Source organism: Silene latifolia, chromosome 11 (genome assembly GCF_048544455.1).
Source record: "Silene latifolia isolate original U9 population chromosome 11, ASM4854445v1, whole genome shotgun sequence".
Taxonomy (NCBI): domain Eukaryota; kingdom Viridiplantae; phylum Streptophyta; class Magnoliopsida; order Caryophyllales; family Caryophyllaceae; genus Silene; species Silene latifolia.
Genome location: NC_133536.1, coordinates 5,615,963 through 5,638,981, shown reverse-complemented (window position 1 = coordinate 5,638,981; position 23,019 = coordinate 5,615,963). Strand labels below are relative to the sequence as shown.

Sequence of the window (23,019 nt, the reverse complement as noted above, 5' to 3'; positions counted from 1 at the left end):
TTGTTTTTTCCTCAAGTATTCTTTTTAAATAAAAAAACAGTTTTTTTCTTAATTTTTTCTTAGATAATTAGGGGTTTGGTTACAGTTATTTTTCCATAACTTTTTAAATATTTGGAAAATTTTTAAAATAAAATTTGTTTTTTTACTACACGACTTTCATTAAGTACTAAAAATTGAACAACTTAGATTTTTGACGATATTTTATATTTGTAAAACTTTAAGATCCCTTTTTTTCCTCATAAGTAATTGTATGTCACATAATATGCAATCTCAACACTTTTAGACGTTCTATCATATGTTTTTTTTTTCTTTATAAAATCTTTCTAAAATAAATATTCTTTATAAAGTTATTTTTCTTTTATTTTAGTAAATAATAATAGATAAAAAGGTTTTCTATTGTTAATTTTGCTTAAATAAATATCTTGATTAATAAACCAAATTTTTTTTTCTTTAAATCTAACTACCTCCTTTGTTTTTTTTTTTATATATGTCTTTCTCACTTGAGACACTTATTTATCTCTTCAATTTTTCTTAAATTATTAGGTTAAAATATCACAAATTATATACTCGTATGAAAGTTCTTTTCATAAGTAATTTAATGAAATAATTATTATAATTTTTGCACTACTATATTTTTGTCATTCTAATGGATATAGAGTAATATATTTATAACATTAGTTTTTTAAAAATTAATCTCTAATATCGGTAGTTTTTGTACCATTATTAATATACAATTTCTACTTCGAGTGAGAAGTCCGACCATCTAAATGGTTGTTATATCTTAACAGTAAACACACTCTATGAGAATACCTTGCTTTAATGGGTTGGCAATTAGTGGTAGGGCAGAGTACGGATCGGGTATTTGATCCAAAATGCTAGTTCGGATCGGATATCCATATTAAAAATCCTGAAATTAGATATCCAATATCCAAATAAATGTTTCGGATATCCAATGTTTGGGTATCCAAAATAATCGGATCGGATGCGGATATCCATACTTTTGAATTTACTTTAAAATTAAGTTTGAAACACGATTATATTCATAGTCTTACATTATGATTTTCTTTAGTATTCTTATTCCAATGTTCTCGACATAAAATTTAAGTACCACCTAGATATTTCTCTAATATTTTAAACATTAATTAAGTTGTTGTATCAAATAAAATTTTATTTTCTCGAAATTATACTAGAAAACTATAGTTTCGGATCGGATCGGATATCCAAATGTTTTAATTCTAATATCCATATCCAAACCAAACCAAAGATTTCGGATCAGATATCCAAACCAAACTTAACTTTCGGATCGCATATCCAAACATTCGGATCGGATACGGATCGGATATCGGATCAGTTTGGATAATCGATTTTTTGCTCTGCCCTAATTAGTGGTGGAGTTAGGGGGGCTAGCACGGGCGGTCGTTCTCCCGACGGATGAAATTTTTGAAGGTTTTAGTTAATTTTTTCGAAATTTTTTCGAGTATACCTTATGAAATTAGTTGTTCGTTCCCCCTAAAATTTTTCGCCCCCCTAAGTTTAAATCCTGGGCACATCACGAGTTGGCAATTTAGCATAAAAGACTACCGAGCATTAGCTTATGTGCAAATTTTTGTGTAAAGCGGTTTTATTATACCATAAATTTGGAAAATGATTGAATTATTTTATATACACATAGATTAGTAAGTTTGTTACATATAACCTTTGTCCTGATCATTTGTTTACCTATTCTATTTTTTGTGTCTAAGTTAGTTATAAACCTTTTAAGTGTAGGGATGTCTTTGATGGGTAACTTGATCTCCTCACTCAATCAGTCTAATTGTCTTCCAATAAATGGTCAGCTCTCATTTCCTTTGTCTTTGTGCCAAAACAAGAGTAAACAAATGAGTTAGAGTTCCTGTTAAATATTTTTTGCCATAATTTTATAATACACAGAGATAATTAAGAAGTTTTAATACACATAGATTAAGGTGTTTGTTATATATGAGAATATGAATACTACTCGTATTAGATTTACTTTTGTGTTGATCTTGTAAGGACATTTGAGCACTCAGTCCACTGACAATGCGTGTAATTAAACACGTCCATGGATGACCATATACATCATCATGAAATCAGATCAAATTAGGGGAAGCAAGGCTATGGCGGATGATCCATCGTGTTGCTTAAAACATTATATTATATTCAATTTAATCATACAATTACACATACAATCATTTTTATCGTTAAATACACATAAGAATAATTATCGATGAAAAATAAATATTTTCAAGTTATTAATTAAGGAGTCAGAGGTACATATTGAATCCAGTTGTGTTAACAATGAAAAGAGTATTCCCCTTGTTTATAAGACATGAAACATTAATATTGTTTCTTATATAATCTCTAAATAAATATCACTTAAATTGTTTCTTATCTAACCTCTAAATATTAATAAATTTACTTTTAGGTATTTGTTTTGGAATGGGACTATTTTAACAGTTTATTTAAATATTTTGTATTAATATTAATATTAATTAATCTCACTAAAAACTTTAGGAATTCTAAAAAAGTTGGACTCTCTAATATCGCTCGAAAAGTTTCTGCTTTATATATATGTATTGATTTTTCATCATTTTACCAAAATCAGCTAACTTTTAAGCTAGTTTGCCAAACACATTTAGGCCCTGTTCTTTCTGGCTGAAGTGAGCTGAACTGAATGGAGCTGAACTGAACTGAGCTGAATGGAGCTGAGCTAAACTGAACTGAATGGAGCTGAGTTGAACTGAACTGAATAATAATAATAATAATAATAATAATAATAATAATAATAATAATAATAATAATAATAATAATAATAATAATAATAATAATAATAATAATAATAATAATAATAAGGGTATTACTTTTTCACATACGGATTTTACTCTATCACATACGTCATTTACAATTTTAACCTTGTCATTTTTTCATCTCACATCCAATTGATTTTTTTCTTCCTTCATCCATCTCCCACCCTTGTCATTATTTACATCCCTTATTTTTAGAAAAAAAAAAAGCAATACAAGTAAAATTAATTAATGTAGCTAATTAATAAAAAAAATATAACAAATCAATAAATACAAAAAAAAAATATACGTACAGAACATAAAAAAATAAAATAAAAAAGTAATTATGATTTTAGGGGTAAAAACACAGTCAATACAACGTTCATCAACACCACCCATTCGACCACCAGCCGACAACCTGACGACTACACACACCACCGTCCCCAATCGACCACCATCTCAGTCGACCACCGCACCCAGTCGATCACTCCCTTCCCCCTGTATTCGCTCCTTCTCCCGCACTGCCCCTCCCTCGTACTCTCCCTCCCCCCGCTCCGGCCACCACCGACCACCATTATCGTCCACCATACAATCCCTGCTCCGACCAGCACCATCCAACAACTAAACCACCATGCCTTCCGCCAACCATCAACCTAATTGAAGAACTTAAGAATTATAAACCCTAATTTTTGGGCAAAATAGTTGATAAACAACTTATTAATAATTGCTAAACAAAATAATTACATCACTACTTGAAGAATTATAATCCATTATTCAAGTTTTAAGAACAATTAGATTCAATTTTAGGGTAAAATGTATATATAAAACCTATTGAGCCTAGATTTAGGAAAATGGTATAATATGGAAACTTAATGAAAAAAAGTATGTGAAAGAGTAAAGTCCGTATGTGAAAAAACAACACCGTAATAATAATAATAATAATAATAATAGTAATAATAATAATAAGAATAGTAATATCGGCTCCCCACCAATTTCATGTAAACTTTTATTTTTCTTTTAATGAAAGCTGCGCGCATACTTCCAATAATAATAAAAAAAAAATAAGAAGAAGAATATTAATATTATTAATAATAATATTAATACAAGTAATTATATTAATTTGAATGATTAACTAAATAGCCACCATGAATCACGGTTCACCATCAATCTAATTATGTGAAATAATGGAGCACCGATTTGCTAGATTGATGTTCAAAGTCTATCCATTTATCATCCTAATTTGACTGATTATGCAGCCATCACGAAGCACCAACAATCCTAATTTAATTAATTAGATAAATAAAAATTTACATACCCTAATTTCATCTTTAACAAATAAATAAAATTTGGTTGATTAATTAAAACTCAACAAATAATATTAATAATTGATAACAAGTAAATTAATTTATTATTTGATAAATTAGAATCCATCTTGTAAGTTTTAAGTCATTTGAGCAATTAAATTAAGTTTTAGGGAAAATATTGATTTAAGAGTTCACTTGGTTCAGTTTTAGGAGTAAAGGGTATAAAATAGAACGTTATGAAAAAGTGTATGTGGAAGAGTAAAGTTCGTATATGAAAAAATAATTAGGTATTAATAATAGTAATATTAAAATTAACAATATTATTATTAATTAATATTCATATGCATACTAATAATAATAATAATACTAATAATAATAATAATAATAATAATAATAATAATAATAGTGTTAATTATATTAATATGAATATTTTTGATTTTAATAAGTATAATATTCATAATAATAACAATAATAACGATGATTAATTAATAATAAATTAATGATAATAATAATAATAATAATAACAACAATAACAATAACAACAACAACAATATTAATATTAATAATTAATAATAAATAATAAATAAAATAAATAAAATAATAATATTAATAATAAATATATAATATTAATAAAAACTATTAAGTTTCAGATTCACAAAATTGAAATTAGCTAAATTTAGTGGAGCTGAACTGAAATGAGCTGAGCTGAACTGAGTGGAGCTGAGCAGCTGGGCTGAACTGAACTGAATAAAGCCGAGCTGAACTGAACAGAGCTGAGCTGAACTGAACTGAGTAGAGCTGAGTTGACCTGAGCTGAAAATAAGTCAGAAAGAACAGGGCATTAGTTAGCTTTTGAGTTTTCATCTAACTTTTTAGTTTTCAGCTAACTTTTCAGGTAGTTTTGTCAAACAGAGCTTTACTGTGCCTATTATACCAAGACCCTATTATTTCTGGCTTTTTAAAGCTGAACTGTAACACCCCACGGTAATTGAAGAGGTCCAGTGATAGGCTTAAATGACTAGTGCTTAAAGGGATTGGAAGTACTACTCATATCAACAAAGTGCACTTTCTTTTATGGTCATCCATGCGAAAGAACTCCAAAGTTAAGCGTGCTTGACTGGGAGTAGTCTTAGGATGGGTGACCTCCTGGGAAGGTTTCCGGGATGCGCATGAGTGGGGACAAAATGCGCTGTAAAGGACCCGTGTTGATCTGTGGGCCATGTACACAGCCTGGTGAGCTATCATAAGTAACCGCTCCCAACCCGGTTTGGGCCGGGGTGTTACATGAACTGAATGGAGCTGTCTTTTTGGTTACCACTTTGACCCATATATTATCCATAAGAATTTTCCATAAAGGTTTTATTTGAAAAGAGCTTTATTAGCTACTTCAGAAGATTTAATTCCTAAACCACCAAACAACTTTGGTAAACAAACTTTATGCCAACCAATCAAATTAGGAGAACGGTGGGAAGGATTCTTATTCCAAAGAAAGTCTCTACTAATTTTATCTAGTTTATTATGGATCGATGATGAAAGGAGGAAGCTTTGCATCTGAAAAGTTCCCTTTACGGCTTAGTTTGTCGTATGCTTTCTCCATATCAAGTTTGATTCCAATCCATGAAATCCACTTAGCATTAAAACCCATAGCATTAAAACCTCCTTTGCCTTTTTTACGTTTAAACGAGTTGAAAATCTCGTGTGCTAAAAGAATATTATCTTGAATGAACCGGTTAGGTGTAAAAGCACCTTGAAACGGGTGTAATCTTATGCAAGACATTTCGAAGACGATTAGCCATGATTTTAGAAATAATTTTATAAATTGTTGACAAAGACTAATCGGGCGAAAATGGTTTTCTGTTTGAGGATTTTCAATTTTAGGAATCAATGCTATGAAAGTATGATTTACTTCTTTTAGTATATTCCCAGAATGGAAAAACGCTAAAACTGCTTTAGTAATAGAATTTCCTACGATATCCCAATATTTTTGAAAGAACTCGGCAGGAAATCCATCGGGACCTGGACATTTATCAGCAGCTAAACTAAACACAGTTTGTTTAACCTCTTCCATACTAATACTACTAGCAAGAAATTTGTTATCTTCATTTGTAGTTAAGCCACTAATAGACTTAAAATCCTCATTTTTGTCGAAATTATAAAGTTGATTTTTTGTAAACCTAAATTTAAACTCGTCAGAAATTTCTTGTTTAATAAGTTCTTGATCAGTAATACTAGCACCATTCTTATTAATAAATTGCTTAATATCATTTCTACTACGTCTAATCGTGGCATAACTTTGAAAAAACTTGGTATTGTTATCTCCAAAATTCGCTTTGGTTATACGGGATTTTTGTTGCCAATAGACACGTTTATAGTTAAGAAGTGCATCACGCTTTTTCAGCCATCTCAATTGTGCGTTTTCTAAATGGGTAATATGAGAAGAGCGTAGTTGTTTTTTAATATTTTCCAACTTTTTTCAACAATTGAAAATTGTCTAAAAATATAACCAAATGTAGACTGATTCCATTTCTTAGCCTTTTGTTTTAAAAATTTGCATTTTTGAGAAAGACAGAACATATACGATCCTTGAAACTGATATTTCCAACAACTTTTGACCATTTTACTAAACCATTCCGGAGAGTCTACATGAGTTCAAAACGAAAAAGAGGGGCTTTCGTATGAACTTGATCATGAAACTTTACTGAGATAGGACAATGATCGGAGCTAGTAAAAGCATGATGTACAAACTGCATGTTTGGATAACAACTAATCCCACTAGGAGAGGCTAAAGCTCTATCAAGAATTTCAAAAACATTTTTAGAACCGGTTTTCTTTTTTCTCCAAGTAAAAAAATTACCAGAAAAAGGGAGATCTATAGAATTGGTATTATTTGGAAAGTTAACCAATCTTAGACAACGAGCGTTAGTAACCTTTGCACCCCCTTCCTATAGGAGAGTTGCTGAAGGTAGAATGATTACAATTTACAAGTGCACTTTTTTACGATTAGTCTCTTTAGATTAATATTCGTTCTAAGATTAAAACGGGTTAAATATTACACAACACGCATAAATAAAGCCGTAACATAAGATTATTAAGATGTAACACTAGCCGGACCATTGACTATAAAATGGTCACATAATTCCGTCTTATTGTTTCAGACCAAAATAAGCCGTCTAAAACAAGATTTTGCGATTCTTAAAAGACGATTTTTATCTACTTTTTTTTTACCTTCTACTTTAATAACCGATTAAAATATAATATACTTGGTCATTCACTCATTCACTTGTTATCCGACCCCACACGATATTCAATAATTACCAATCCCGGGATTTGGCAGGGTGAGTTTATGGTTCACGATTCTACCTATTTAAATTTAGAACTTTTGATCTTCTTGCCCCCTCTAATAAGGGTCCGTTCTACCCTATCTACTTAATATAGACGAGGGTAAAATTACAAATGAAATTAACAACCCCGATCCAAACTCGTGAATGAAGTCACTTCCTTATTAAAATTAAATAACCTGTGAAAATATAATATATTTGGCTATCCACTTGTTATTCGACCCCACACGATATTCAATAACTTAATTGATTGGGAAAAACTAAAGGGAAAAGGTAGTAAAGAAGGTGGGAGGAAGAAGGCGGATGGTAATAATTTCTTAAAATAGATACAAAATTAAATTGTGCCACCTTTAGACCTCCGATCTATATATAATATAAATAGGTAACACTACAAGAAAATAAGTTTCGGGCGACTGCAATTGGCGACTGAAAACAGTCGCTAAAACAAAATTGGCGACTGAAAATGGTCGCCCTAATCCAGTCGCAGGCCTTAGTCGCCAAATGGAATTCGGGCGACTGATTTCAGTCGCCAAAATTGGCGACTGACAAAATAGTCGCCAAATAAAGAAATTGGCGACTGAAGGTAGTCGCCAAAATAGCGACTGAAAGTCAGTGTAGTCGCCATTTTGGCGACTGAAATCAGTAGCCAAATGTTGACTTTCAGTCGCCATTTTTACATTAAAAAAAATAAAAAAAAAGTGTCAGATCTTCACGAAATAACAACGCCACAATCAATTTCACTGCAAATAAATTATCCTTTGTTTTGTCACTGTTCTTCACGAAATAACAATAACAACCACCCAATTATCAAGGAAAACCAAAAAATATGGCATTGTATTAAAAAACTGGAAAATTTCTATACTAAACATCTAAACTTCCATTACATTGCATTCAAAAACTCGAAAACAAACCATACATTACATCAAAAACTCGAAAAAAAAACCATGACTATACGATAATTTCCTATTAAAAAAAAAACTACAGATCTAAAACAATCAAGGAAAACCAAAAAATATGGCAGTAGTAAATTTACATTTACAAAAAAAATAATTATTCGAGCTTCCCTTTCCTCGTCGAACACCGCGCTTCCTTTTCCTTTAATTTCTTCTTTGTTTCCTTGTTCGTCTTCCTCTTTTGCACCAACCCAACCATCACAATAATTTTTAAAGTAAAATCAATTTCGATTTAAGATTTAAATAAAAATTGAGGGACTGAGAGAGGTTTATTTGTTTGTTAAAGAAAGAGTGGGGGAAAAAAGAATGAATGTTTGATTGTTTGTTTGTGTGAAGGGAAAAATGAGGAATTTTTTTTTTGAAGTAAATGAATTTTCAAGTTTGGTTTGTTAAAGAAAGATTGGGAAAAGAGTTAAAGAAAGAGTGAGGGAGAGGGAGGGAGGCGTGTTTGTTAAAGAAAGAATAGAAAAGTAAAGAAAGAGGAGAAGTGAGGGACTGGGGGAGGTGGGATCTAATGTTTGGTTTGAGTCCACACAAAATGGCGACCGAATTCAGTCGCTACTTTCAATAATCAGTCGCCATCTTTAATTAATGTACGAAATAGTTCAATCGCCAATTTGGCGACTGAATTCAGTCGCCCGAATTTAATTTCAGTCGCCAAATTGGCGACTATTGTATTCAGTCGATCTTTATAGTCGCGCGAAAGAAGATTTCTTGTAGTGTAAGACTAAGCATTGCATTTCACCATTCACTTTCTCAGACTATTAAAGCATGCCACATCATCAATATAAGCACAATAAATATTAAAATCTGCTTTTTACTCTCACTTAGTCGCTCATTTTTTTCCCTCTTTCTTTTTCTGATAGTCGAATTTTCTTCCCTTTTTCCTTTTTTGGAAAGGTTTGTGTGGTCCAAAACTCCAAATTCATGTGCATGTGAGTTAAATTGTTTTGTGTGGTCTAAAATCAATTCCTAATTTCATGTGCAAAATAAAAGGGGAAATAATGAGCAACTATGAGGGAGTATTTGTGAAGAAAATTAAACAAAAAAATAAACTTAAAATAAAACCAATATATCTAATTCTAAAAAAAAAAAGAAACATGTATATATTTCTCCTCTCTGTTCTCTCTAGAATCCCAGCCTCCAAATTCCAGTCAATCAATTCTAAGGCTTTCATCGACTATTGATCAATAGTAAGTCCCCAAATAGCTTTATTTATGAATTCTTGAAATGAAACTTTATGAATTAATCGATAAAAGTCTCCCTTTTGGTGAGATCGGTTTGCGGCGATATGGTAGAGGACGTGCTTTGAAGCAATCCAAGTTTACAATCTTTCCTTGAACGAAATTTTATTTTATTTGGTTCTAGTCGAGTTGTATCCGATCAAATTTGACACATGTTTTAGATGTCGTATAACTATTTACTAATGAAATGACTCTTTCGTTCAAAAAGAAAAAAAAATAATATATCTAATATTAAACACAAGTTATAATTCTCACCATAATCTTTCAAAACAATGATAACCATTCAATATACCTTGATTTCTCAAATAAAAATATTTTTTGTCAGAAACTACCTTTTGTTTAGGGTCATTTGTGAACCCACCTTTTATTTTATTTTATTTTTGGCTTTCAACACATTTCATTTCTTCATTTTGCAAAATACTACCAAAATCCACTTCCGGCGAAAAAAAAGTCAACTTCCCGGCGTTGACTTACCATTTCATGTTGAATGTAACTCTTACTTCATAACCCTAATAATCGACGATAAAGATTGATTAAACCCAACATTAATCACCTCAATTTGCCTATCTCTTACCCGAATCAAAGTCCTAATCACCGAGACAAAATCATCATTGATATTAATCTTAACATGGTAATTATTTTTTCAACAATAATGATCTATTAGAGCCTTATTGGCAAAATTAATTTCTAGTAATAACTATTCGAAAATAATCATGGAATCAATCTTAGAATCACTTATGTGCTATTATCTCATTAATTTTCTTATACCAACCATCTTATCATGAAGAGAGAAAACAAAATACTTTAATATGACTTAGATGGACAGTAGATCGATGAATCATGAGTATTCCATAAGGTTGTTGAAATGTAAGGTGAAAGTAAAAGTAGTAGTAAAGGTGACGACGGAGATGGAGATGAAGATTAAGATGATTGATGAATTGGTATTGCTTTGAACAAACTTTTGATAATGTGTTGGGCATGGAGATGTGATTTTTCAGATTTTGTTGGGTGAACAAAGGGAGAAATATGAGTTATATGTGTGAAAAAGGGAGAAAAAAGTAAGTCAACGCCAGAAAGTTGACTTTTTCACCGGAAGTGTATTTTTGGTAGTATTTCTCAAAATGAAGAAATGAAAAGTAGTTGAAAACCAAAAATAAAATTAAAGGTAGTTATTTACAAATCACCCTAAATAAACATTAGTTTTAGACAAAAAATAACAAATAAAAATATAGATATTTCTATTTTGAAAAATAATTTTAGGTTTAGTTAATTACACAGCCAAAGAAATTTGAAAATAATAATAATAATAATAATAATAATAATAATAATAATAATAATAATTATTATTATTATTATTGTACTGGTACTGTGGGCGTTAAACATCGGCATAACCTTGTCCGGGACACTCTTTTCGACATCTGCTATAGATCTGGTATTACTGCGGGGAAGGAGGTGGATATCGGTTTGGTTGATGGACATGGTGGCTCTCTTCGTCCTGCGGATTTATTGCTTTATTCTTGGGACAGGGGCGTGATGTGTGCGTCGACCGACTGGAGTTCTTCACCTTTGACTCGGAGGCCCGGGTTGGCGGGTTTTGTGCGGGCCGGGTTGTCGCCGATCTTTGCTCGGCGAAAGTGTGCTAAGTATGGGGATTTGTGCGCGGTAGCGGGTTATGGTTTCCTACCTTTCTCTTTCTCTTCACTTGGGGAGTTGAGTTCGGATCTTTGTTGCCTTGCTCAAGCGGATCCGAAATTCTCGGTATCTCGGGACGCGGGGGCTCGGGTAGCGCTTACATTTTTACTCGTATTAGCTTTACTATTGCTAAGGGTGTGGGAGCCCAGATTGTTTCTCGGCTCCCCACCAATTTCATGTAAACTTTTATTCTTATTTTAATGAAAGCTGCGCGCATCCCTATAAAAAAAAAAAAAAAAAAAAAAAAAAAAAAAAAAAAAAATAATAATAATAATAATAATAATAATAATAATAATCGTGGCAAAAACACTAATGAACTAACAATATTCGTAGCAAAAAACTAATAATCCGGGGCAATCTTTTAGTAATTAGTGGAAAATATTCTTTGACGATATATTATGATAATATAGATATTGTTAATGAAAAGATTTTTTCCCTTACGAGTCTCGTTTATCGCCAGGGCTCTTTGCGACCGCAAATACGGAGTTGTATGATGTTGTTACTGATGTTGTTGATTCTATAAAAAATAATTAACCATGTTAGTTTTAATGTATTGAATGTTCTTGTTTATTTTAGGTTGTAGTTGATGATTGTTTCTACTTTTGTGTTCTAGTTTATTTTAGGTTGTAATGGATGATTGTTTCTACTTTCGTGATCTAGAAAAGTCTTGTGTTAGGATAAGTACGAACTCCGCTGGAGAAGGGTACGAAATTTGTACGGGGAACCTTATATACAATGATGGGTTTCATATGTTGATCTTAACCTACGGTCATAATGTTGCGGCTTATTTTGCCACAAACAAGGTCGTCAACTTTAGTGTTAAAATTGGAGAGTCTACATGGCAAATGGCTTTTTTGATTACTACAACAAAAATATGCAAGAAAAGAGTTGACCCTATTGAGAACAATGGTTGATGTAGGAGAAGCATGTAGAAAACAGTTGGCCCTTATATACAATGGTTGATGTAGGATTTTTGTTGTTTATTATAGGCAGAATGGACACGGGAGGACGACGAAGAATTGCTGGCACTCGAGAAAAAATATTATGGTAGATGGGAGGATGTACCTTATAAATTGAGTCACACCACGTATGAATGTGATGTGCGTTACTTTGAACTCGCGCAACCAGGCATGTTCAATGGGAGAACACAGAGGATTTCAAAGAAGATTCCAAAGATAACGGTCCTTCCTTCGAAAAATTTGGAGTCTTCAAGGTGTGGTTTTTTGTTCTCTGGACGCATTCTTATTCTCTTTTCTGTTGTTCTTGGAACTGAATCACCGATGCTTATTAGGTCTTTTGAAACCCGTTTATCTGACTTCTGATCCCGTTTAAAGTATACAAGCATGGTTAAGTCATTCTGATATTATATAATCTGTATTGGTGGTATGTGACTCAAACGTTAACTGTCTTCAATGTAAAGACACCACTGTATACTTGATTAGGTTACAAGTCGATATTTTAGTTATAATCGTTAGATAATTGCATCACTGAACCGTATCAATCTCCGACAATACATAATCTGTCGAATGACTTTTTGTTTCTCTTTTTAACATTCTTGATGACAGAAATGCAAGTCAGTTTGTTTCTAAAGCGAGATAAAGAGGCCGAGAATTGGTAAGTGAAAGTGACTCGATCAACTTGGAACGATTCTTTGCGGCAAACTCAACAGACTTTGGAAGCAACGCCAGGAATTGACGCAGCTATGACGATTTCTTTAAGGAAAAAGTGGGAGTCTATGTTTAACATATCCCTTGATGACCTAGCCAATGATACAGCAATCATGAAGGTATTGTCCACTATGTTCTCTCATTTGTTACCAAATGTGACCACTATTATTTTTCCGGTTGATGATCATATAATATGTTTGTGTAATTTTTTTTTTTTTTCAATAAAGCACTGGAATATGATTTGTTAGTGCTCCGGTTTTCATAGACCCACAAATAAGACGATGAGGTGTTGAGCATACTTTTTGTGAAGTAGTAGAGTTATTTTTCATCGAGGCAAACTTTAACCGTCTTGATCAAACAATATTGATGTTGAGACTTTGACATTCCGAGATCGGTTTTGACAATCTGTGAACTAAGTTCTGTGTTAGATACATATATTTGATTGGTTTATAGTAAAGATAGAACACTACCTTTTTAGTGACCTTAATTTTCAGCTTGAGGCGTTACGCTAACTAACTATAACAACATTGCCCCGGTCCCCCAATAGCTCTTGCAAATTGCGAGATAGGGGGAAGAGAGAGGAGGCTTTACGCATGGAATTCTACAATAATAATCTGCTCATAAAATGGATGACCAGAGAAGTGAAAGAGCAGTTGGAAACAGAGTTTTGAGAAATAGTTGGATTGTACTATGGCCAAGGCACTATTGATTTGCGTTCTTGAAATTTGTTTATGTTTTACTATGTTAATCTTGATGAAATTAATGGAATATGTTTCTACAATCCTTTTCCTGTCTCGTTAAATGTCTTTTCATATGTTAGTGTGAAATAGTGGAATACGGAGTATGCCTCTACGAACCCATTCCAATTTGCCATCTCTTTGGTCCTAATCAACTCTTACTTGGTTTACGTCATTACGGTGGAAATTGTATTTCTTTCTTAAAATGTGGCTGTGAAATGCTTCTGGAATGTGTGTAGTTGAGAGAGTGTGAAGAGAAAGTCAGGGAGCTGCGTAAAGAAACAGATCAACTAGTTAAACAGAAAGACTTGGCAATTAAGGAGACTCATTTACGGAGAGCTAAACTGGACAAGGTTAAAGACCATGTTGCGTTTTTGGAAGCTGCTGTTGTGAGAGCTGAGGAGAAGCAAAGAAATGCAGAGATAGAAGTTGAGGCTAAAGTCATGGAACAAAGAGAGGCGGAGAGTTTGCTAGAGAAGCAATTTCTGCTAGCATACATTTATGCATTGGAAGCTGAGTTTCAGAGGTAATGATCTAACCATCATTAGCAATGTGTCTTCCCAGGCTGTTTGGAATCTTTCATTCAGTTAATTCTAAATCAATCTTAAGAGTCTTGCTGAAGCAAAATCTGGTTTTCGGCATTCAGTTATGGCTATAAGATTTTCTCTTACGAAGAAGGAGAAGCGGTTCTTGTGGAAAACCAAAAAAAGATTTTCACTTCTTTGATCTTCAGATTTGACCAGTTGCACTTCGGTCACTTAATTTTTTTATTCGAAACTTTGCCTTTATGTTCTCTTTATGTTGAAAAACGTATTAATTTAGTGGAAGACTAACTCAGGTCACCCAAGTTAGTGAATCTGTGTAAAATTTGTTAAGACTTATGTGATGGTATTTCTAATTCCTTGTGCATATGTCTTATGTTGACATTTTATGTCCTTCATCCCAGAACTAATACGCAGCAGCAGATAGAAACAAAAGAAGACTTTTCAAAGAGACATTCTCCTGACACGGGTGATGCTCATTTGCTGTCCAAGCATGTCGAATCATCATTCAAGCCGTCTAAACGTCTCAAAATCAGTTCCGATTTCGGGGAGGGAGGAAGTCAAGTTTAGTGATGTACATGACTAACATAAGTACGACTGACTAGTTTATCTTTATGGCTAAAAATCCTGTAAAGCATTCAGAGTACCGGGTCTTTTTGGGGTTTGCTTGTAATTTTTACCAGGAACGGAATATGCATGGTTGATGTTCTCATGTAAGCGATGTGAAACCCACAAGGCCACTGTGGTTTAAACAAACGCGGGGTCTTAGGGTCTTTTAAACCAAACAACCATAGACTTACTTGTTCTTAGCTAGGAGAGATGCGCACATAGTAATTATAACAACTTAATCATACTATCAATATTTAGTGATCGATAGGGAAAACATGCATAATGATAAGGTGATAAAAGTGGTATCATAATACATCTTCATAACCAAATGAAAGCCATCATTTCTAATTTCATGAACCTCTACTTGATGTATTTCATATTGAAAACAAACCACTGAACTTCAGGTACAGCTGGGGATAATATACTTGTTTTTACCAGCTTTTCCTTATCATTCTCCCCCTAAAGTGGTAAAAACCATAACCACCTTAGATCTTAATTTCTCATATCATCGATGAGAATTTATATGGGCATTTTTGTACATTAACAAAATCTTTTGGGGAGTAACATATAATGCAGTTGGATTTTAAATGTGTTGAATTACAATGCCCTTTTCGGAGACTAACGATTCCATATAATAATCAAACTGTGATCTCCAATATTAAATATACTCAGTCTTCGTGTAATGTCTTGCCTTTAATAAATTTACACGAGAGAGTTTTCAGCACTTATGTTTTCCGTAGGATAAACTTCAGGTTTATCAAAACGGGTATAATAAGAACCCGGATGGCCTTAATGTCACATTTGAATAATTTCATGTCGACCTTTTTAGTTGCCCACAATCCAGGACAATCTTTCATAATCAATCTGGCCAGATAAATAATGTGACATATGACACAACAGGTGTCTCGTATATGTAGGCAAGACTCACCAATGTTCCTTTAGGAAACATGACTATATTACTCTTTTGAAAGTGAGATTCTATCTCAAACATTCCATGATGATCTTATATATCAGTATACAACTTCTATTTATGGAACTTCTAGTCCAAAATAGGTAGTATGTAAAAGAAAAAATTTGAACTTTAGGCCAAAATATTGATAAGAAAAATATATACTCACCCAGGTCTAATGTTTGAAATAGCAATCATAACATATTGTCAACTAACTAGATTATCGAAACCATATAAATGATGTGTGGTGTACACAAATATAAAAGTGAAGGCAACTAAAATACACAAATATATACTTTGTAGTTTTTTGCAATCTTTTTGTTTCATAATGAAGCAAATAAAGCTCAAATTACGAGCACTGAATTACTAGAACTAACACTGACTGTGGTTTAAACAAACGCGGGGTCTTAGGATCTTTTAAACCAAACAAGCATAGACTTACTTGTTCTTAGCTAGGAGAGATGCGCACAGTGTAATTATAACAACTTAATCATCACCACTATCAATATTTAGTGATCGACAGGGAAAACATGCATAATGATAAGGAGATAAAAGTGACAAACAGAAGAGATACGATTATATATAGGAATAAAAAGGCCATCAATTTGAAAACAAAATCAACCCCGCTTGTAATTCAAATACGAGTATGGAATTTAGAAATGGTAAAGGAAATATTAATCACAAATATCAACAAAGAAGACGTATATTACACAATATGAAGTTGTGGTCATAATTTCAATATTTATAAACTCTATGAACTTTGGGTCATAGTTTCATTATCTCGCAAACACTATGAACTTCAGGCCATAGTGTGTGTCAAATTTTTAACCGTAAATATTTTTCCCTTCTTTCTCATATCGAAATTTCGAGCATATATGAGTCTCGCATGACTTTTAAGAGAAATTTCTTTTGATGAACGAATATGGCTCAATAAGGCCACACCATTAAGCTCAATTAAGGCTTCTTTATTTGGCTCATCAAATGCCACATTATTAGGCTCAATTAAGGTCGCAATATTAGGCTTGTCATAACGCCATATTCTCGATATCTGCTACAGACAGAGTTTTTATGAGATGTCACATTCACTTTAAGCAATGGATCAAGTTTCATATCTCATTAATTATACTGTTCAACTTCAGGTGAACAAGAATCAATTCACAAATAAATTTGCCTTTAAAAAAATACCGCTTTAAAATCAACACTGTTCATATTCTCGAAGACGTGGACTTCTAGCCCCTTACACTTATACAATATGAATATATTATATATTGTATTGATGAAACGGTGTTAAATTATTACACACCTATAAAACTTTGAATTTCAGGCCAAAGTTGGACATATTGCTCATCTTTATAATAAATCTTTTTAGAACTTCAGATCCAAAATTATATGATATGTCATTTTTTCCAAAAACTCATATATCTCTTATTAAACAAAATAAAGTAAGTAATACTTTTTGCATATATGGAAGAAATTGTGCAAAGAAAACTTACATTAACTTACCTTGATGATCTTAATTTCATGCTTTGATGATCTTAATTTCATGCTCGGTTGGTTAGGGTGTCGTGCTGATAACGTGTTGTGAAATAAAGACAAGAGATAATTATAGAGAGGACTTAGAGAGAAAATAAGGGACACAAAATCGTATTCTTATTGCATTATGAGGGGTATATATACACATATAATGAGGGTAAAGTTTCCATATATAATATACACTAAAATATTCTAAGATATGAACATCCATATAATAATATTTCATAACATTATGAGAATTGTTGATAAACATAATTTTAGTGTGAGACCATAAATGTTGAGGTGTGAGACTGTAAATATTGAGGGTTTTCATTTTTTAAACAAGTGGGCATAAATTTGATTCCTAGATCTTGACTCTTGCGAATGAAAAACCAAATAAAACCGTCTTTCAGTGTTCCACTTAAATAAACAAGTTAAACACACAAATTCCTTTCTTCTTCCACAAGCTAATCAGTAATCAGTAATCGCACTCACTCTTCGCAAAACCTTCTCCTCAACAATGTCGGTAAGTCCTCGAATCGCCCCTCTTTCATCAATCCTAACCCTAGATTCCCAATTTCTTCTTGCTTAATTCATTTCTGCAAATTTCAATTTCATAATTAATTAATCGATTAATCAATTAATGTATGAATTCGATTAATTGAGCAGATATTCGAGTACAATGGAAGTGCAGTAGTAGCAATGGTAGGCAAGAATTGTTTCGCCATTGCTAGTGATCGCCGTCTCGGTGTTCAACTTCAAACTATTGCCACTGATTTTCAGCGAATTTTCCAGATTAATGATCGTCTTTTCATCGGTCTCGCCGGTCTCGCCACCGATGTTCAAACTCTGTAATTTTTCTTTCTCTCTTTTGTCTTTTGAATTCAATGTTTGTGAATTGTTGGCGGTTGTGTTGTTTTGTGTTGAATTGCGGCGGAGTTATGATTCGAAGTTAGGGGGCTAAAACATACGAACTGGATGAAAAAAGTCGGAAATTTTAACTAAAAGTTTCAAAATTTTGATTGTTAGGCGGCAAACTAGTAATTTATTGAATTGATCTTGAAAATTCGGAAATTTTAACTAGAAGTTTCAAAATTTTGATTGTTAGGTTGAAGTGATCTAGTAGTTTAGTGAAGTGATTTAGGAAAAGTCGGAAATTTTAACAAGAAGTTTCAAAATTTCTATTGTTAGGTGGAAGCTAGTAACTTATTAAAGTGATCTAGAACAAGGTAGAAATTTTAACTAGAAGTTTCAAAGTTTCGATTGTTAGGGGGAAGCCGGTAATTTATTAACTTGATCTAGAACAAGTTGGAATTTTAACTAGAAGTTTCAAAATTTCGATTGTTAGGAGGAAGCTAGTAATTTATTAGAGTGGCCTAGAAAAAATCGGAAATTTTAACTAAAAGTTTCAAATTTTAGATTGTTAGGGAACAAACTAGAAGTTTCAAAATTTTGATTGTTAGGGGAAGCCGGTAATTTATTAACTTGATCTAGAACAAGTTGGAATTTTAACTAGAAGTTTCAAAATTTCGATTGTTAGGAGGAAGCTAGTAATTTATTAGAGTGACCTAGAAAAAATCGGAAATTTTAACTAAAAGTTTCAAATTTTAGATTGTTATGGAACAAACTAGTAGTTTATTGAAGTGACCTAGAAAATGTCGGAAATTTTAGCTAAAATTAAAAATAAATAAATTGATTGATAGGGGAGTGACAACCTCTACTAACCCCCTCATTGCCATTAGGGGGAAAGATGTGTGTTAAGTCGATTAAATTATTGTTGTGGTGTGTTTTTGTAGGTATCAGCGCTTGCACTTTCGCCATAAGCTGTATGAGCTGAGGGAAGAGAGGAGCATGAAGCCTGAAACTTTTGCTAGCCTGGTTTCTGCTATTCTGTACGAGAAAAGGTTTGTTCCCTTGTTTTTGCGCTGCATTCGTAGTTTTGTGGTTAACTAGGTTGTTCTGAGTGGCGTATTTGGTCGTTTCACAAATAGAATGTAGCATTGGATGTTGAAAGTTACTTTCTTGGAAACTGTTGATATTGAAATCATATGGAATAGTGTCTGAAATGTGTATCGGATATGGAACTGCTACTTCTTTCTTGTGCAAAGATTTGTTATGTTTTTGCCGAAATGATAGTTAAGATGTAAACAAAAGAGCTGGTTCCATAGTTCCATGTACATGGCACATAATCATTTAATTGGTGATATACAGATTTCTAAAATATTATTATGATTATTTGTTCAAAACCGTATTCATGTATGTAGCCAGTAGCTTTAACACATTGGAGTTGCGAGATTTAAGCAGTTAAGAGCCCCCTTTTTACCTTGGTGGCAAGGTCCAAATCTCATCCCTTGCAAGGAATAGATATCTTACGTCTCACCCTTCTTTGCCTGTCTTCCTTGCAAGAGACAACTTATCTATTTGAAGAGAAAAACTTAATGCTAAAGAATTCTGATTCTTGTGGCGGCTCGTAGGCTACAGCAAACAAGGTCAAAAGATTATTGCCTCATCCATCTTGTTGATGAGGGCTTTTGTGAAGCTTAAGTGGTTAAAACTCACCTTTCTTGTTTTGGACGACGGATTATGTGCGTTAATTTTTTCATAGCTGTCAAGTGAGAATCTTAGAAAATGAATTAGAATTAGAAAGGTGAGCTAGTGAAAACCGTCTTCCTTAGTATGAGACACATTTTGGTAAAAAGACACAAATGAATCTTCTGTCCGTGCGTCTGACTGTCCCTTCATTCCAAGAATCAAACCTCTATGAATATAAAGGAACGTTGAGATGAAGTTGTTAGCTATTGTATTTATTATCTAACTGCATAACCTTTTAGAGTGATTATTTGAAGATTGACAAACATTTTCCATAATTTTACAGGTTTGGGCCGTACTTTTGCCAACCAGTCATTGCCGGATTAGGTGATGACAACAAACCATTTATTTGCACAATGGATTCAATTGGTGCCAAGTATGCTCTCTCTTCCCTATATCAGCTTTATCATAAATTGGATGAATTGACTCTTATGTGTGATGTGTCCAGATTCTACTGAAACATTCTCCTCAGAAAAAATTACAAGATAAATTTGTAGATTGATATGAATACTCATAGACATAGTCGAGCATTGTGTCAAATACGAGTATCTGTTTTAGCCTTATCTTCTCATGTGTGTTTTCAATTGAACTAAATAGGGTAGTATTTGAGGTAGTGCTGAAACTGTACAAACTACAAAGTGCTGTACAGTTCCTGTTATGTTACATAGAAGCAATTTTTCCTGTAGTTGAAGGCAGTGACTGGGGTGACGTGAGTTTTATCATGCTAACAGTAGGTTATGCGGAAATGCCAGATCTTATTGCCTTATTCATTTATAAAGTATCTCCCTTACATGTCTGATTTGGCATATATAAAGTATCTCTTAAGAGATGAGGTCGGGAAAGTTGGAGATCAATATAAACATCTAATGATGGCGTTGTAGTGATGATTTATATGTCTTCCAATATAGTCTGATGGAGTATGGCTTTTATAATCTTTCTTGTATCTCTTTTCTTAAGAGAATGAGGTCGTGAAAATATGGAGGTTAAAATACACATTCTTTGTTGGCCTAATTATGGTGATATTATGTATGTCTTTCTAGTATACTGAAAGCCTGAAGCTGCTATTACACAACATGTCTGTTCTCAGTTGTTCTGCATAAATACGGCGCTGTTATACTTGAATGAAGAATTTGTTCTTTAAGAAGTAATGCCAGATGGATCACAGCATAAAAGCTTATTCTGAATGCCGTCTTCCATTGTCTTCCTGAACTCCTTAAAAAGTGTGAATTGTTTTTATTTGATGATTTTTTTCAACTGCAGAGAGCTTGCCAAAGATTTCGTTGTTGCTGGGACTGCATCTGAATCTCTGTATGGTGCTTGTGAGTCCATGTACAAGCCAGAAATGGTTAGTTCATAAATTTAATTGCTTTGAACTTGCCAAAGACTTCATTGTTGCTGGGACTCATTTACAATATTGGACATGACATGGTATCAAACACGTCGATTTTTGTGTATATGTTTCATATCTTCGGCCTATAATAAAGTATTGTGTCGGAATGTCCAACACATGATACGCATCCAAAGGGAAGTGTTAAAGCAACATAGCTTGGAAGTCAGAATGGGACACTTGGATTTTATGAATTGATTTTTAGCGTACTTGTATATTCTTTTCATTCCCAAAGAACTCAAAGATTCGGATTTTGGCATAGTGTAGTAAGCAAAATGACGCATTAAACTATATGTGTTGCTTGTGTTGTGCAGTAGCGGTGATACAGTTCACAGATTTCGTGTATAAAAAACTGTTATCCCCTGAAAGATGTAAAAGCAACTTTAGCGGAAAGAAGACACTCCTATTTATAAGTTTATAACATCTGTTCTGCCATCTGATTTAAATTTGTATAGCTGTCTCAAGCTGTTGAGAATGCTGAAATTAAGTAATTTTCGATAGCCTGTTATAAACTTATACAACTAATATATTTTCCTTATCACAGAGGGCGCATGCACAGATAATGTTTTCAGTGTACTTTTACCTATTATATTGAGTGGTGCATGAAATATCTATCATTTGTTTGCGGTTTAGGAACCTGAAGAATTGTTCGAGACTATCTCCCAGGCTCTGCAAGCGTCAGTTGATAGGGACTGTCTGAGTGGTTGGGGAGCACATGTTTATCTCGTGTAAGTAAAACTTCTCACATTTGATTTTTTCTTCATTTAAATCTATTCTTATTGGCTTAAGAAACTTCGTTTCCGATTCAGTTTGGGGTGGGAAGATTACTTAATGTTATAAGTAGCAAGTCGAGGATCGAAAAGCCATATATGATATTAGATAAGGGCAAAAGAAAGTAAAACATAAACTTTTGAATTCTAATACTCATACATATTATTGACCATTAGTGTAATTTAACGGTTGGAATCGAGATCCGTGTTGAGCAATTATGTTACCGCTTACCAGTGAGGAAGAAGTTAAACAAGAAGATTGAAATTTAATATAGACATCAATCAAACTTTTTAGAATGGCAAGAATTATGATGATTTTGAATCTTCTTAATAGTGCTTTAAAGGGAGAGGAAATTTTTGAACATCGCCTTAAGTTGATGAGTCCGGAGTCCCGTATCAAATTCTACCAAATGTGTATTTCAATTACCTGTTTCATTAGAGACTATACTACGCAGTACATAAATCTTTCCTTTTCACAAATTCTCGTATGATACAGTCTCATTATCACAACACTACTGACCCGTATGAGAATTAGAACGGGATTATTCGTAGAGTTAGCAATAGACCGTCTTCAAATAGTTTTGCATGGTTAACGATTTAATTCGTTTTGTTTCTTGTGTAGTACTCCAACTGAGATTAAGGAGAGGATCTTGAAGGGCAGGATGGATTAATTAACTATTAGACGTTGAAAAGTTCCTAATCTATCAACGTTGCGTTCGATACGGAGTTTGTTTTCGTGTAGAAATTAGCTTTTCATTCTGCTAAATTTTACTGACTGTAGACGTCTTCAGTTTGTGTACAATTTTCTTGGAGAATTTTCTATTTTTTATTTAAATTTTAAAACGTGTCTTTTACTCTTCAAAACTTGTTCTTCATTATAGCTTTTTAATCTAGCTACTCAAGATGCTGCTTTACGATTTGTCTA

The 23,019-nt window shown here is 32.9% G+C and overlaps 1 protein-coding gene across 1 annotated transcript; it reads left to right on the top strand.

Moving 5' to 3' along the window:
• Nucleotides 1-17,691: 17,691 nt before the first annotated feature.
• LOC141610782 (proteasome subunit beta type-3-A) lies at nucleotides 17,692-23,019 on the top strand. The gene is made up of 7 exons (XM_074429043.1): nucleotides 17,692-17,874; nucleotides 18,018-18,199; nucleotides 19,145-19,252; nucleotides 20,224-20,313; nucleotides 21,198-21,282; nucleotides 21,958-22,052; nucleotides 22,717-23,019. Exons 1-7 carry the CDS (start codon nucleotides 17,869-17,871, stop codon nucleotides 22,763-22,765), a joined length of 615 nt encoding a protein of 204 aa, XP_074285144.1. The 5' UTR covers nucleotides 17,692-17,868; the 3' UTR covers nucleotides 22,766-23,019.